This window comes from Haliaeetus albicilla, chromosome 12 (genome assembly GCF_947461875.1).
Source record: "Haliaeetus albicilla chromosome 12, bHalAlb1.1, whole genome shotgun sequence".
Classification (NCBI taxonomy): Eukaryota; Metazoa; Chordata; class Aves; order Accipitriformes; family Accipitridae; genus Haliaeetus; species Haliaeetus albicilla.
This window is the reverse complement of record NC_091494.1, coordinates 10,090,711-10,109,332: the sequence shown is the minus strand read 5'-3', so window position 1 is coordinate 10,109,332 and position 18,622 is coordinate 10,090,711. Positions and strand designations below refer to the sequence as shown.

Genomic DNA, 18,622 nt, shown 5'->3' with positions numbered 1-18,622 from the left:
AGGCAAATGAGCAGGACAGGCAGACCTAAGAATCACTTCTGTTCAGTTACAGGTAACATAGCTGTAGCATCTACTCTTTAAAAGACTGTTTTAACATGCTACTTAAATGGACCATTAGAAGTCACTCTTTTAGCTTAATTCATTAACTTTCCACTTCTATACCAAAAAGATTTTCTCTTATATGTTCACCGAAGTTGACAGATGCATCTCTTCACCATTCAAATCCTACCTAGAAAAGTGGAAGCTAAAACAGAATACGCTGTCCAATTCCTACTAGCTGTATATTCATCCTACAAAGTGAACCTAGAATTAGGTACAAACACGTGGAGTCTATCTCAAAGAGTACCAGAAGCAAGCTTTCTTGATACTAGGACCGAAGCCCATGGGAAGAACCACAGAACCTGCTTTCAGCACAGTTTACTGTGACAAAGCACAAACGTTTGCCCAGTGAATTACTGTTAAAACTATAGATGTGTGCGTGTGTGCGCGCACGCACATGTGCATATATGTATCTCTCCACAAAATTATGACTACTTTGAGAAGTATTAATATTAAGCGTAAGCCAGAAGGAGCTGGTTTGCAACATCCAGGGAATTCCTAAGAACATAGTATGTGATTTCGGGGACCTGTATCAGCTGTAAAAGCTTCATCATTTAGGAAGGTGACTACCACCTTGTACTTTTCTACAGGAAAGTAAACATGTCAGAGGGACTAGTCATTAACATGATCAACCGTTTCAGGTTTTTAGTTTCATGCCCAATAAAAAAAAATTAAGACAATGCAATTCAAGAAGTAAATGTAATCTGAAAACAATCTCCTTAATCCGGCCTCGTATACCTAGAGTAATGCATAGGTATTTGTAGAACATGTAGTGTTGCTGTCACTATGGCAGGGGAAAAGACTGAGTCAGATCTTCAAACTGGGTAACCGATGGCAGCTTCATTACATCTATGGGGGAGGTGTGCAAGTATCAGCTGCAAATCCAGTTCTAATTGAGTTACCTAAGCTTCCCTTTTACAGAGCTGGGTTTTCGTCATTAGAAGCTGTAATTTTGAGCTTAATATTAACAGCACTGGAACACATTTTCTTCAGAATTCTATCTTAGAAAAAACACTGTGCTGTTTTCTCTTTGCATTTTTGCCATTATTCATTATACACACATTTAAAGTTCTCTATATATTGTGAAACAGTTCTGATCTGTACCAATATGGCAATCAGAATGTTACTTGCAACTATAGTATGTCACTTAAATTAGAATAGCACATAGAGAAAGTATTCACATTACACTAAAAAGCGCATCTTCAAGAAGTGACCAGAGGCAAAGCTCTTAACTGGGAACTATAATAGATGAGTATGAAAAAAAAAAAAAAATTCAAGAACTTCATACGTGCCCTGATTTATATATATTTATATGAATATATACCAACATATAAAACCCACTCAATGATCTCAACTATCAGCCCAATGCGCAATTAACTGGTAAATCCTATGTTGTTTTAGTTGAACACACAGTATACTAAACAGTATTTTACTTTTTGCAATTAAGCGATGTGTTAGCAGAGCTTACCATCTCGAGACATCCCCACAGCAAGGCATTTCTGTAATCGACAGTGTTGGCAGCGGTTTCTACTGGTTCGGTCAATCAGACAGTTCTTCTGACGAGGACAGGAGTATGTAGCATTGCTTTGCTGACTCCTTCTGAAAAAGCCCTGTAATAGAATTGCAAAATACAAGTCAAGCAGCTGTTAACTGATGGAGCAAATAAAGACTCTGAAAGGTAGCATACCTAACAGAAAATGAAGTTCAAGTGCGCTATAGTCAACTAAAGGAATTTAAGAGGGTTTGGTTGTTTTTTTTTTTCCCCCCTCTCCTAGAAACAAATAAAACCAAGTAACCAGGTTTAGTAGTTCCAGTAACTAGTTTCCAGTAACTAGGAAACAGTTCGTAAAACAGTGTTACGACACATAAAGGAATTACACATTTTTTCACTGATTTTATAGATCCCATATTACATATGGTACCCCAGTTCTTTCCAAATGAGATAAAACTAATTATAGACCTAGATTTCCTTGATTTCCTATCTTTACTGGGTTAGCATAGATCTCAAAAATAGGGAGGATTCAACAGCTGCTACCCTATTCTGCTTTTTGGAGATGACAATGGCAGGCTCTGATGTTCAGCCTCACCAACGCATGTATGTGTTTAAAAATACAGAGCCTGATGCTGAGCAGTCCCTTCTACAAAGAACAGTTTAAAATTTTTTTTTTTCTTAATTAGTTTGATGCTGACAACCAAGGTTTGTTCAACTCCGTGCAGGATTTAGATTTCTAAGGAGGAGGGAAGCTGAAACAGGTTTTATGTATTATCTCTTTTCTGAGTCAAATGCAATGGGTAGACCCATCTCCAAAGAAAGTTAGCACTGGAAGGTTATGCAGTAGTTACAACTTAGTTCTCTCCATCAGAATGGTACATGTTATTAACCACTATGCCAGCTGTTTGCTTTGAAGTTAATTTCATCTTTTTGCCACAGACTGCCCAAACATAAGCTGGTGTGTGTGTAATACCTACTTCACAAAGATTCTGCAAAGATGTAGTCATTCTAAAGAGGCATTTGAGATCAGTGAGCACAGTATTTTAGTTTTATGTTGCCACATAATGGATTAATTAAGAGTGCTGCAAAGCAAATACTTCCTCAGAAAGGCTGGCACCTTTTAATTAAAGCTGGACTTTTACCAATTTTTTATTTATTTGAAGGCCACATTCTGGAGTCCCTTGACACATGCACACTCTGTCCAGACACTTGGTGAAATAAACAACAGGAAGGACTTCTGCATGACAAGTAAGAGACTTCCTAGCAAACTTCCTGCAGACAGAAACATGACAAAACACTGAGATAAAGCCCCCTGCTCCATCTTATGCGGAGGACACCAGTCTTCGTTGATTATGCCCCTTTTATTAAAGCTTTAATGGGGAAGAATGGAGCATAAAAAAAAAATGAGGAAACTGAGGATGCCTGTCTTTAATCCTGTTTTCCTGTACCTTGTTTCTCACCCTTTTATTCTGGTCTTTGTTTCTATATGACTGAACTTTCTCAACTGTTTTTTAATGTTTGTCAATAGTGAGATGATCATCACTGAGACTGAAAGTATTGCACATATTGAGCTCTGATTGAGTGCATTTCACCCTAGAGAAAACATGAAATACCATGGAAATTTCTACCATTCCAACATCACGACTGATCCCTCTGTAGGAACCAACTCTTAGGTAAGCAAGTAGCTTAATTTCCAGTTCTGTTAGCACCTTTCGTGGAGCCTGTCACTCTAGTGCAAGTATACACGCAAGTGCAATGCGACTCACTAGAAAAACAGGATTAGGTATTGACCTGACTGGTGACTTACTGATCAAGGTTCTGCATCTCTGCATTATCAGTCCCTTAAAATTTCAGTTCTCCAAACACTTTTAACAGTTGCACTGAATGACATGCTTCCATATGAACTGTATGAAATCTGCCACCACTGGGATCCTGAAAGTCAGCTTAATCAATACGTAAAATGAACCTGGCCCAATAACCTCAAAAGATCTATATGTTTTCCTTTAGCTGAGATGTATACTGAGTCTGTATTGCCAGTTTGACATATTTCTCTCTATTAAGAATAGTCTTGTCAAGCTGAGGATTATTTTTAGTATTATAATGGAGAAAATACTGGGCTTTTTGCTTTTCCAGATTTTCCCTAGAGGCACAGCTGCTCAATACATTTCAGTGTACAATATATCAGCTAAGTTACAGCTTGAAGCTAAATTTTCAATAGAGCAGAACTGCCTGAAACTGGGACCTTTAAAAGCATTTGGACTTTTCAAACCAGAGATGTAGAGTGCTTTTAAGACAAACCCTACAATGTCATGTGGGCATATTGAAAACATCAGCAGTAGCTAAAGCTAAAAAACCCCTTGCCTCAAACTTCAGAAATGAATCTACACTTGTCCGGAGCTCAGAAATACACGTATCCGAGATCTGGGATTGAACTGACAATAAAGTTAAACTGAGGATTTTTTACTCTCAAAGTTCTTCTATATTGTTGTCATTTATTTGTGAGCTTTCTAACCTTTTGGTGGTCCTTGGGTCCTCATATCATTATAAGACGTGTAGGGAAGCCCCTATTACAGGAGCCTTCTGTAAGTAAATATAGTTTCTTCCTAGGTCGGTTCTCCCTCCAGCCCCCTTTACAAGAAGAAGAGAAAGGAGAGACACTATGTTCTGTTGTTCTTTTCCCTTGCTTTTGCCAGAGGCACAGAGCTAGCTGTAATTTTTCCACCAGGAAGGAGGAGGTGGATGCATGCGTGGTACACGTGTATACATTCAAGCATTATGCAAACCAGCCCAGGCCACATGCTTTTAATTGCATGCGTGTTCACAACCATTATTTCACATTCAGACGATTGCCTAATGGGCCACAGGCAGAGCGGACCCCTCTTGAGCAAACACACAAACAAAACTACTGCTGCACTAAAAAAGTGACCGCGTTACACCGCTCTGACCAATGGCACGGTCTGAACCAAGGTCTCTGGTAGTGAGTGCGTGGAGCCCTGCCTCTTTCTGATGTCAGTATAAAGGTCCAGCTGATTTTGATGAGGCGTGACTGAGCTTTGCATGCCTCCCTTTTTATATAGATGTATTAACACAGTGCCAGAAGAAGAGCAGAGCAGATTACAAGCCGTAGCTTCATCTCTGCATTTCAGACTCCTATTTATATACAACACAATATATGGTTTTTCATACGCTGCCAAGAAATCAAGTTTGGGAAAAAAGGGCGCAAGAACTTTTCATCTGCAAGTCAGTTTGAATAACAACTTGTTAAAAAAGAACTTTGAAATGTAAATAGCAGTTTTTGCAAAGTCTATTAATAGTTTCAATAACTTCACTGCTCAGTGGCTCGGTATGACAGACGTTTGTGTCTGAGCTTGCTCCTTAGCAGGGGAAAAGCCAGTTGTGCTTCCTTGATGTCCCAAATGGCACAGCACAGACTCCCTCTCCACTGCGGCACAGGCTGAAATGCTGATCTCATGTTTGGTCTTTTGACAAATTTTCATTTAATGAATTGATTCCTACAGTTCATTAACATACCCACTTCCACTTCTGTATACACATATGTCTTAATTAGCTGCTCATTGGCTGTTTAATTACAAGAAAACAGCTGACAGCTGCCTTGCTGCATCCTAATGGCAGACGTTTTGGAATGACTGTATGCAAGCCTGTGACAACAAAGGCTTATTCATAATCCCATGATTTATGGCTAATACTTAAAGACTTCCACGTATCATTAAGTTTTGCAATATTCTGAGCAATTAACAATTAGTTGGGGGGGTGTCATTCTTTTACTGTTTTCTAAAGCAAACTATCGCAAATTTTCTTCAAAGAAACATCAGAAAAATACACTGTCATATGAAAGACAGGTGAACACTCAAATTGGATTTTTAACGCTTTTATGACAATGAGCACATATTTAGTAGTAAAGGGAAGAAAGTGCTGCGGCAATATTGTTTAATAAACTTCGTTAATAAAGTATTTGATAACAAAGTTATAGTGCCACTGAAAACAGAGAAAAAATGTTCAGTTTTACATATGTAAAGACAGGCATGAGATTGAGTTTATCAGGTTATACAAGGCTTCTGACCAGCCCTTTCTGTAACATGGCTCATCTCTTTTCTAACATGTTTTGCTTGAAATTGGCTAGGCAAAAAAATTAAAAGAAGAAAAACTTCAAAAGCATAAATTTGAGGTAAATGTTTGCAACACCAGTATGACACTACATGTTCAACAGAGTAATGAAAAATTGGTGAGTAAAGAAAGCAAATGAATGAAATGAATGAACAAAAGCATTGCAAGACGGGAAATGACAATACACCAGGTACTGTTTTCTGAAGTAACAAACATGGACATTCCTTGTAGTTACAATGAACAAGACCATCTTAGGTCTTAAAAGACCCCAGAGACAAAAGCCAGTACCTATAAACCTTTAAAAATGTGAGAAATGCCCCGCACAGATGGTTTTATGAGACCAACTGCATACAGTCAAGTAAAGAGACACTAATGCGCTTGTGGGTCAGCTGGGCATAAACCGACACCATTGACAGCAAAAGCAAGTAACTGCATCTGCAAATTAAATAAAAGACATAGGTGATTAACAAAAACTTCATTTCTAACCAAATGCTTTGCTATGTCCTTTTGAAGCATTCAGGTATTTTCTGACAATGCTAAACTGGATTCAGCTTTCAGCTATGAGAAAAAAATATGGATGTGTACAAACCGCGCTCCTTTCTCAGCATGGTCCCTAATATAGAGCAAAAGGTTGTTAACGGGTTCCCAACTAATGGTTGAGGAAGTGCTCCATACAGATACTAGTTTTTTTAGTAGTGCTACTACAACGTAGTATTTCCAACCTTACACAGGAGAATAAACTTTTATTTCTGAGTCGTGGTACAGTCTTTGTGTCATTCTTCATCCATGCTTCTGAGACGTGATTAATCTCATCTTCCCTTTTCCCCCATTGTATGTTGTACACTGGATATCAGCAATGGTCGGATAGAAAAAAAATCTTCTCTTTCAAAATTTATTTTATTTATAAGTCACAGGAGCCCTCCTAGATAAAGTATAAGACAGAGCCTGGCTAAAACTTACTTTTTTTCACTGGGGGGTGGGAAAGAGGAGAGCGTGTTAATTTTTTTTTTTTTTTTTAAAGGTAGATTCAAATTCAGCTAAAAAGGTTGATGAGTTGAGATTACTCAATGATGTTTGTGCAAAACACAGCCACTAACTTCATAAAAACTGCCAGTAATACAGCAAGGTAGGAAATGAAAACTTCTCAAGAAACCCTAATCGGCTTCATTACAAATCTTCAATTCTAGTTTTGTGAAATGCAATATAACAACAAAAACTGGTCAGAAAACTTTCAATTATGTGAAATGCAAGGGTCACAAACCTGTAGAAGAGCAAAGGATCAGCAAAAGTCAATTTGACAAGAGCTCGTCTGTGATTTCCTACACAATACAGATTAGGATTGCCACGTAGGTCTTTGCAACTAAAACGTCACTTTAGGTTTTAAATAAATTACATTTCTGGTGCTTATTAGTATTTACACAGTAACACTTAAGTTAACATTACTACTAAGTAACGTTAAAGTTCACACCGAACGGGAGCGAAGAACAGTAAGGACTGAAAACATCCCACGGCGGCTGCTGCTGCTATTGCTGCCTGTAGATCATTCTTGACAGGCCTGGCTTGAGAGGGCAGCAGCACATCTGTTCCCTTCTGGTGACTAAAGGCCCCGATCCTGCAATCTGATGCACACGGATGGGTTTGCAGCACCTGTGCAGAATCTCGCTGACTTCTCTGGGACTGTCTGTTGGTGCAGGACATTGGCTCCAGGAATCAGAGCACAGGACTGGGAAATAGGTCTTCATGGCAAAGTACTTTGTAAAAAGGGAGGTTAGCATAACATGAAGAGCAATGTAAGCATGCTCAAACCTGCAGAGATCATACCCACAGAAAAGCTGGGAAAAAAACCCATACCAATACACACCTGGCTCATTTGGCAGAAGCCAAGCTATGCCAACTTTTTCACCAGCCAAAATAGTTCTGTTGGGTGAGACTTTGTTGACATTACTGTGGAAGAGCATAGCACAAACAAAATCCATCTGCTACAGTAGGGCATTTTAAACGCTGTCTAGGTCACGATCATTTAAACTCTTCCTGTGACTTGTGCCCACTAGCACTCCCCTATCACTACTTGCAGGTCATCTGGGCTCTGGCATTAAAGATGACTGAGCTTCAGAGTTATTCCCCTCCTGACAGGGAAATAACTTAACTAAGTTCATATTCACTGGCTTTAAAATCATGCCTGAGATTGTATGGCTAGAAAACTCTATTCTGCTACTCCAAGAGAAGGAGAAAATACCTAAATTCATTCACTGGGCCACTGTCTGTCTTACTTACGCACACTCTGCTTTCAAGGTTCAGATGGGTTTCAGTGTGCTGAGCATGCTTGCCCACTTGCCTTCCCTTCTGCCCTTTCCGACCAGCTGACCCTTGTGGTGGGATTCCCAGAAGCAGACCGAGGCTTGCACAGAGCTCCCGGAGAACTCAATTTATACAGACTTTGAAGGAAAATAATTTGTTCTAAAACGTAAGGAACTGCACACGCATTTCTCACTATCAGGCTAGCATCTGTTGTTCTGACTGCTGGAGGTACACAAAGGACTTTTCTCCTAATAACTCATGTTTGTATTTATTCCCGGGAAAGTACAGTCACTCTGATGGAGGAATGCTCGATGGTGTGTCTGTCTCTTACCCGCAGTGCTAAGTGCCTACCAGCCACATACTAACTACTGTGACTGCAAGTATGGTGCGCTCTGTTGCTTCCTTCTGCATGCAGGCATCCTGCTGCCTTTGGTGGGGGCTTTTCTCACATATGGGACTCAGGAGAAGGAAAGGCCCAAGAACTGGATGAAGATGAAGCAAAAGATAATACGGCTGGCAGCCTTCCTCTCCTTTGGCAGCCTGTTCCTGTTCTGCAACAAGCCATGTTGAGAAAGGCCTGTTTTCTGCATAGACGAGTGTTAGCACTGTGCTAACCTCAGTCAGTTGACAACAATGTTCGTAATGGATCCTGAGGCAATCTCTCAGGTATACTGGTCCCAGACCATTTATGGATTAAAGAGGTCTCAGACCTTGAACATAACTTGATACTCTTTGACAAGTTAGTCATACAGCAGAATTCTCACTGCAAATGTCTGCCATTTCACACAGCTGAAATTTGATAAATGCTGCTCAACCACATAAAGCTGAAAAAAGCAACCACTTTATTATAAATGCATTTTTAGTGCATTTCTCACAATAACAGCAGTTACAAAGGGCAGAAGGTGCTGTCCCACATCATTCTAATATTCTTAGATTTAAAAAAAAAATTTTCTCCCTTCCTTCTTACCAATACTTCCATGAGACTGGGAGAATGTAATAATGAAAACACAAAAATCTTCCTTGGAAAAACGCAGAAGAAATCTCTATAATGTGAAAGCAAGGAGGTTACTTTTTGAGGATGGGTGGTGGTATCAAGCATGTCAGGAGAGCAAACTAGAAACTGTCATAAATATAAACTCTTCACACCTGAAGTGTAGATTAGCAGTAGAAAACCTGTCAGCATGGGATTGCAACATGTACATACATGAAGAAAGCAACAAGCTAGAGCACAGCTGTACACACTGTGTCATCCTAGACTAGCACTGTAATTCTCTACTAGTGATAAAAAGGAGTGATTAGCTTCACAGCACTCTAGCCTAGTGTTAGCGTTCTCCGATTTAGTTCTTGGTTGTGAGAGACAAACTGAACAAAATATAAATGCTTCTAGTGTAACCCTTATTCACTAGTGTTACTGAAGGTACAAATCCAGGAAAAAAATTCAAAGCCTAAACCTTACACAGCAATGGTTGCGTTGCAAGGAATAGGCACTGCTTCCAGGAAGTCCTGAGTATGCTGAACACCAGTAGCATGTGCTATTTGTGCAGCATCATCTTCCCATCTTCCATACCAAACAGACGAGATTTGTAACTGTAGCAGATTACAAAAGAAAACTGAGAAGTCGGAGAGCTCTCACATATTTCAACACAGCTTCTTAGCCATTTACAAAGCAAAAATGGAGAGGGAGATTCAAGAAAGCCACAAACTCCCTCTCAAGTGAATCCACAGAACAGATTCTTTGTGGTATGCTGGAAGCAGATCATCTTTCTGTACCTCTTCTGCTTATTCACAGAGAGACTGTTTACAGTGCACGCAGCACAGCTGCATGATTTTTGAAGCTTGTTCTGAAATCTGGGGTGGGGTGGGTACGTGTGTCACAAAAATGCCTTATTTAAAACCCAAATAAAACCTGTACTTCAGAATCCCCAATTGATTTCATATTCTTTGAAATGGAATCCACCGATCCAACTTTGGCACAATGCTTGCTCTTTAAAAAAGGAAGGAAAATAATCACTATCAAAAGGCTAAATGCCGTTTTAAGACTTAATATTTTAGAAGCTTACCTTGCAGCCTTCACATGTAATGACACCATAATGGATTCCTGATGATTTGTCTCCACAGATCTTGCATGGAATAATTTCAATTTGAGCTGCAACAGAAGCACGCAACCAGTTAATTACATTTTCTTTTAAACACCTTATAAAAGCATTCCCTGATCAGCATTTGTACAGTGAAAACTAATAACCTGCTAAACATTATACTACATTAACTATTCATTGCTGAACTGCAAGGGTCCCCTAGAGCTTTGGACTAAATTATGGCTGCTCGTTATATAATAGCTTTTGGGTTATTGAAATGGGTCATTTGAGAAGGTGTTTAAGAACCCACAAGAAGGCTAGAATCAGCATTTCAAAGCCAAAAAGAATAGGAGAGCTCACATTTTGGCCAAAGAGCTAAGATGACACTAGAAAGGTTTCTTCCGATCTTATTCATGTGAGAACATAAAAGGTAATTCTAAAGTTTGTCCTGCCTGAAAATGAACGCAACACCTTTACCAGATGGGTCACCATCACGCCATCCGGTTCACATGACTGGCCAATCCTAAAGCGAAGTAACAAGGTAAATAGCAACTGCATTTTACACAAGAAATCCAAAATTCACGTTATCTGAATTGAAAGTGAATTATCGGTACATATTTGTGTATTAGCTACCACAGAACAAATGAGGGAGGAAAATACAGCAGTATTCTAGTCAACTTACAAAAACAAAGGAGTCAGTGCGGCCTGGAAAATGCCATATGAAAGCCCTGATTTGCACGATATGAAAGCCCTGATTTTTTAAATTCAACTTCGTACATATAAAACATACCTACTGAATTCAGTTTAGCATGTGACAAAACTCCCTGCATCTACCTCTAAATCACAGCACTTTCCCATCTGAATACATGGATTTAAGAAGGGACTCTTGTATGCTCAGGAATACCTCTTCAACTGCTTTTGGGGTGTATGGCTGCAGTCATTTTGCTAGCAAGTCTCTTTGGATAGGACCGTGCTGAGGCAGTGCTTTACAGTATCAAAGACCAGCAGTCCACATTTTACATACGCTTGCACGTGCTCACACAAACACAGGCTATACGCATTAGACAGATAACCAAAAAATCCCAAGAAAGCACTTTCTCTGATGCGGTGGTGTCAGGATCAGGCTACATCAGTTTTCCTGAACTGGCTTAGTCCGAACAAGAGTGCAAATGCAACTCTTGCTGTGTCTCTAACTATGACATATTAACAATCAGAAGTACTGTTAATCTCCTGTGAGGAACTGAAATCCAACACGAGATATCCAATTGTTTTATTTCTCATCCAGTTTATGGCTATCCAGACTCTGACGACACATAAAATCGCATCTAATACTGTCTTACAACGCATTAGCTTAACTTTAGTTGTACTCTTAACACCGTTTTCAATAAGTCATGTCCACTCTTATAAACATTGCATTTTACATGCCATTAAATCCCAAACCGGCTGCTTATTATTAAACCAGAATCACCTTCCAATGCTACTGTGTGCTCTGCTTCATTGCAGCCCGACATCATAGCTCAGGATCAGGCCAAAACTGTAAGATAACTATAAAATAGAAGACCGGAAGACTTTTTAGCACAGCACTGACTGTGCTAAAACACTCCTTCAAAATATTCTCCAGACGACGTCAAATGCAATGCTCGGAGCAGCTGAGCAGCACCTGAATAGCACCCATTTGCTCCCAGGAACTTAACAGCAGCTAAAATGCTCTGCTGAGGAAAGGAGTGCCCCGCAGCTACAGGACTACATTGCTGTTTTCCTGACAGTTCCATATCAGCAGCTTTCAAAATATTTTCATACAGCAAGATACCACTTGCATCTGCTTCCACCATAAGGATCTTTGCATTCTTGACCTTTAATCCCCCACCTTCCCTGCAGCAACAAAATGATCGGCTGAAATTAAAAGGTCTGTTTAGGACACTTAAGGAAGCAAATACTTCTTCCCTGCAGTCCTCCAAAAACTGCCTTAATTTCACTTTGCTCTCAGCTAACACATTAAACACAATGGAGCAGGAAGTGAACTAATAAAAGGGAAAAATAAAGTGTATGCTATTTTATTAATGCCTTACATTAATTATTACTAGAGCATCATATGTCTACCAACAAAGCTTTGATCAGAACAGGTAGCATAACCCCACTTTACATCAACAAATTGAACAACAGTCTGAAGTTCACAGAAACTCAAAATTTGTATAATGTGCAGTACAAATTCAGAGAGCAATCCCGTGGGCAAAATCCAGAACAGACCTACCCATTCCCAGTTGTGCCTTTTCAAGGTGTGATTATTTTGCTACCCTGCTACAGTGAATCAGCGGCCTTCTCCAACTCCTTTGACAGGGTAGTAACAAGGCTTATCTCAACAGCTACATGGCAATGTGTTTTTTATATTTCACTTTTATATACATAATTACTGCCTTATTTTGAATAGGTATGATATAATTGGATCTTGTTTATGTACTATCTCCAGCACATTAGTTAAATCACCCATGAAGCCTGTCTATGCAATCTCTATTTCTTAAGCAACAGGACATTTGCAGAGTGTTTCTGAAGGAATGTAACGTGCCTTCAAAGTGATGGCCTAAAGCTAGGTTACTAATAGTCTAAAAGGTGCCATAATTAGTCCCAAATGCATTTTCCAGGGTGCTTTACTGTTAGGAGAGAATCTCCACAGATCCACAAGCTCCAGCTACACTGGCATTTGCTGCCCATTGTGTGTATGAGCAGCAGCACCAGATCAGGTATAGTTTTACAATTCCAGATTTCCTCAAATTTACAACATCTTCAGGGTACTTACTTTCAATTGAGCATGCAGCATTTAAAACTTTGACTTATAATTTTACTCTGATATACAGGACAGCGGGATGAAACTCAGAAGCATAAATTGCTTGGGACTGCCACAACCAATTGTATTAAAAATTAATGCACAGAAAGACATCAGATAAATTACTGCTCCACGTGGTTGCCTTTGCAAATCAACTCATTGAAATGGAATCCCTGTCGCAAGTTCATACACTTTCCATATAGCATGAAAGGACTTAGATACTTTAAACTTACTAAATGCAAATTGCCTGTGCCAAGATTATGCATTTTTCTTACGAGGGTGAAAATATTTTCCCTACTTTTAACTTTGACATGCAAATATGTACTTGCTAAAACCTTGTTCTTATGCAAACAAGGCAGGTGGGAAATATTTTTACACGTCAAGAATATGTTCCAACTTGGCTTCTCACATTCCCAGAGTTACTTAAAGCTTCCTACTGTGCTCACATTAATTGTACCTGTTCTGTGCTTACATATATTTGTATGTTATATTTTCCAAGATTATATAAAATACTCTAATTCATGCTTTAGACTAGAATTAGCCTAAATTACAGTTTACAATTTCTGTCTCCTGGGGTGGCGCTCAGACTGATTCTGGTTCATGCATGAGCAAATTATTTCTTAGATATGAATTGCAGAAAAAAATAAACTCTTGTGGTTGCTTAGAAACCGCTACAGATACCCAGGTGACAGATGTAGTTTGTATTCCTAGATTAAAGGCCTAAGAATCTTTCACACCCTGAAATAACAGTGCTCCAGAATACTACCAAGGATGTCCTGTGCCACAGCCAGCAATGAATAGGAACAAAAGCCCAAACAAACCACCAAGAGCAACAAATGCAAGCTCAAGCACAGAGACCTGCCACAAGCATTGAACAAGTTGCTACAGAAATGGCTCCCGAGAGAGAAAAGTGACCGCTAAGGGCTGGAGGTAGTAATCATTACAAGGTGATGTCAAACACAAGGCAAACTCATCTCCATAGGAAAGGGCACCTGACATCTGCTAAGACCTCTCAGCACACGTGACTTTAACACGTAGCTACTCCTATCACTGGAACGTCCGGTGACCTTCCTTCTGCTGTAACGTCATATGATCTTCATTTTACAGCAGGAATACTGAGTGCGGACTCTTTGATTTGCTCAAAATCAGACAGAACAGGAACTTGAGCCCCAGTATACAGGGAAAAAAAGCCTGTGTTTTTCCCCTGAACCCTTCTTCTTCCTCCATCCACTATGTCTTCACTTGGCAATTGTCTGAAGTAGCTCTGGCATGCTTAATTACATGATTGCCTCCACCTAATTCCTAGTGAACGTGCCTACCAGACAACCAGAGAGAGCGCTAAACATCTTTTGTTGGCATCAGGAACAGAAGAACATGCCTTATTCCCTCTTACTCCAGGCTTCACTTCTTCCCCCAAATCTGGAACAGTTTCGCTGGGCTTGCCTGCCTTTTTCAAGCTCCGCCTCTGCCCCAACCCTCTAGACAGCCCCTCCCTCTTTATTAATTCCCACATCATGAAATGCTGCTTTATTCCTTGTCCGGTTTGAGCAGTAGAGGAGGAGAGATCTAATTCTGTATTTGTAAGGAAATGCTCTGTACAAGCTCATCAGAACCTTTAGTTTCTTCCTTCCTAACTCCTTGGGCAGCCTCCAATCAGGACAAGAGCCCATACAGCCACGTAAAGACGGGGGATCTTTCTCCCCAGTTCTGCCATTTAAGTAGAAACACACTGAGCCTCAACACAGGAAAGCGTATTACCAGTCCACCCTAAAGAAAACATTTTTCAAAAGAAAAAAATGTTTTCCAAAGACAGAAGTTTTCTCCTCCCCATTGGTATGTCTGAATGAAATGTTTGTTTCTAGTGAATTAATTGTCTTGGGGTAGAAAAAGGATTTTCCCATTCCTCCACCTGCTTTCACACTGTTATTTTAAAATTGTACATTCACACAGATCATGTTATTTTTTCCAATTTGTAACAGGTATGAAACCTCCGATTTGGTAGCCTGGGAAGGACTTTTCAATGGAAGCAAAAATTGGTCCCCATTCGTGCCTTTCTAGGTGAGATTCACCTAGCTGACCTGAACTATCTTGAAACTTGGGTAATTATCTGAAGTTAATGGTCTTATCTGCTTCTAGAGTGATGAGGAAGGGAGGAAGAAAGAGAGAGAAAAAGAAAGGGTGGGAGAAAGCAAGAAGGAAAAAGGGAGAAGGGGCATGATTCATCTCATTCAAGACAAGCAAGATGAACCCCTGAGTGGAGATGCCTCCTCTTCACTCGCCAGAGAAGGAATTTAATGATACCTTAATTACAAGCCTAACTTTTACAAGGTGAAAGTCAGGTGAGTCCTACTGCCTCTTACTATTTCTGAATTCAAAAATTAGCATTTTCTGGAAAGGAAAACCTGTGTAGGAAGTGCTCCCTTCCCCTCCCGTGGTATATAGGGTCCCAATCGCCTGTGTACACTGGCACCATTGAGATAAGAGCATTTCTATGGAGTTCCCCATCACAGCTCCTACCCTTCAGCTCTCAAGGCAGCAATATCAAGAAACCCCAGGTATACCCATTCCTTTTTTACTCAGTAAAGATGGACTTAAGCACATACTGGTTAGTCTGCCAGACCAGTCTCTATTTCTTAAAACCTCTATGGGCACCAAGCATCCTTCTCCGATGCACTGGCTTTCTGGGGAAAGCACCCTAACCAAAATTGCTAGCTGAACTGACGACTTTCCTCGAGGCTAGACGTGGAATAAGTTCAACAGCCAGGACTGCGGCTGGGATCACCTGGGTCTCAGGGTACTGCTTAAGAAGTTATCCCTTCTTTGACTGCAAGAAAGGTTTAAATTCCTTTCCCTGAACATGGCTCGCCTGTCCCCCGCTTCATGGGGTATGTACAATTTTGCAGCTAATTCAGAAGGGCTTTGAAATAAATATGATACATATACAAACTGGGCTAACCTGCTTCTAAAGGGATGCAGTTTATGCCAGACATCACTGCTAGTGCCGTTTGTAAGTATATTGATTAAATTAGGAGGCGTACATATTCACTGACATATTCATACATATTCATTGACTCAAACAAGGATACTGCATGTAATGTGGTATTTAAAGCAACATAATATCTGATCACAAACTGAATTAACAAGGAATGATTTTACTATATAATATTCTAATCTTCCTGCATTTTCAGCTTCATTACCTAAATAATTTGCTCTGTCATGTACCCTAAGTAATTTGAGCTGGCTGCAAATTACTTGCCTCTGAACACCTGCAGCTTACAAATGCTGCAGTTCTACTAAACTGAAAGCTAGTGGCAGCACAGTTCTGCCCATTCCATTAATATACTATGTTAAGGGACCATCTGTCCACTCATATATATTAAAATACTTAAACCCCCTGTACTTCTAAGGATGATGGCTGGTTGGTAGACATCTGAGCCATTTTTAGAACACACAGTAAGTGTTTTGATCAAGAGCTGATGGAATTTACCAGCCCACTCCTTGTGTGAAAGGTTTGTTTATTCTATATACAATCCCCACCGTAATGGCATTCTGACCACAAGCAGGTCCGCTGGAGATTGCAGTGATACAACTAGTAACAAGTAGCTCCAGAGAAGAACTAACAAAGCTTGGTATCCTAGAGCTTTGTGTCTCATGATTGGATTTTCTGGGGTCCAGTAAGGTTGAAATTCCAGCAGAAGCCTTCCCAGCACTCGGAACATTCCTTGTGTCTTCCTCTCCTTTACAGATTCTCCTAACTGTAGCTGAGCTTAGGCTGCGCAGTGTCCCCCAGTGGGGTATTAGTTGGGTATCTTTCTGGGTATGTTTTTCAATTTTCATGAAACGTGTAGGAACACATCTTTGGGACTGCTGATGCTCTCGAGCTTGGCTGAAATGGTTTTGGAAATGAGGAGGATTGGGGTGATGGGCAAAAAAACCCAGACAAACACAAACAACCTCTCCAAACCTTGTTTCCTTAGGAAATCACACTAGTAATAAAATAAAATAAATACTGAGGTTATGCTGGTACAAATCCTTTGAAGTCTGTGGGTGTGATGGGTGGAGTAGAAACGAACATGGCCACCAACGTATTAATTAAAAGTAAAGTATGAGCAACACCTCAAACACACAAGGCAGAAATGCCGCAATTGCCAAGACTAGCTCTTTGGGCCTGAACGCAGCTGGATCCCTCTTAGTAGGTCACTTGATACTATGCAGCACTCCATTAACGCTAAAAACATTTGGCTTCAAAGAGTATTAAAGGAGATGCACGATAAATAGTACGGAACAGCCTGAGCACTTTTGGGGTTTGCAAGACTGACTTGTAGGAATAAATCTAAATTCTTTCAACCTCTGTAACTGATTTGGACACATTGAAGGGAACAGTGCAGTAGGAGCTCATATTCTCATGCCAGGATCACTGACACTTATGTCTATTGTCTTTCTTTAAGCCAAGAAATCTTACTTACACAAATTTTAATTTAAAGAACTAAAGCTCTGCTATGACATGAAGCGCTGACTTCAACAAAGACACTTGAACGTCTAATGAAAGAAGGCTATATGGAAAATGGTTTGGATTCTCCAACAGGCAAAACTATTTATGCAAAGTTGTTGTGGTGAGGTCTCTATGTATATTTTTAATGTTTTATTCAAATAGAAAATTGCTGAAAAACCTTAATAGACCATCATAAAATTCTTATATAAAAAGATTAAAACAAAAAGAAATCCCAACACAAACAATCTAGCACTTCTGCAAGTGTTTAGGAGCACAAAAAAGCTAAAAACTGACTGAAGATTTTCAGAGGAACTCAAGAGAGATGATATTTGCTCCCTCTCGGTCATGTGTGCAACACCAAGTGATTTTTATTTTCCTTCTGTATAACAGTCTTATCTCTCTCCACTGTCTTGGCTTTATCCATCCAGAAATATTCTCATTCTTTGTTGACCCAGCAATGTAAGTTGGTATCTCAACATTTGTATCACCAAGCAACTGAAGGCTTATTTCTTCTTGTACTTTTGAGGAAAAAAGACCAGCAATCTTGTTTGCAGGTGAAAACTAGGTGATTTGATTTCCCTTGTTGAAGGAATGACATGTAGAGACAACTCTAGCTTGGGACTCTGGTCACATTGTGAAACCATACCACAGACCAAACTATAATATCAAACCACTGAACTACAAGCCTAGGCTCAAAATAATCAGAACTGCCACATCCAGATGTGTTCAGTTGTCCAAGAGCACAGAAAAGTAGTTCTTTGGAGAATCAATCTCTCGTTACCTCCCAGGGCATACAACTAACATCTTCCCAGTTTGTGAAGTCCAGAGAGTTCTGAAAGCTCCAGCTTTGTTACTACTTTCATGAACTTAAATGAAACACAAATCATGAAGATGGCTGAAATACACACCAAGAGATGTACACTGTAGCAAGACAGAGAATAACGATGTTCTTTTGAGGAAAAGATAAAACCAAGAAAAACTGAAGCACCAACTCTGAATATAAATTCTCTCTCTTTATAGTGGAGGAGAAGATTCATTCACTAGACACAACACACAGGCACAGTAACAAGACATAGTAACCAACCTTACTGGCAAAGAAAAAGAACTGGGAAAGAACAAAGGGAAAATTGTTACTATGCAATGTCCTACGCATTTCAAAACCAAAGCATTTGAAGACTAGTTTGATTATTTCAGTATGGTCAGAAGAGACTTCCAAATTT

The 18,622-nt window shown here is 39.8% G+C and overlaps 1 protein-coding gene across 3 annotated transcripts in view; it reads right to left on the bottom strand.

The window, feature by feature from the left end:
• Nucleotides 1-18,622, bottom strand: part of RORA (RAR related orphan receptor A) — a 379,463-nt gene that overhangs the window by 12,080 nt on the left and 348,761 nt on the right. For all 3 annotated transcript variants that reach the window (XM_069798006.1, XM_069798004.1, XM_069798005.1), the window contains 2 exons: nucleotides 10,075-10,160; nucleotides 1,568-1,709 (listed from right to left, as the gene is read on the bottom strand). In XM_069798006.1, the coding sequence (XP_069654107.1) occupies nucleotides 1,568-1,709; nucleotides 10,075-10,160 (228 nt within the window). The remainder of the gene's footprint in view (nucleotides 1-1,567; nucleotides 1,710-10,074; nucleotides 10,161-18,622) is intronic.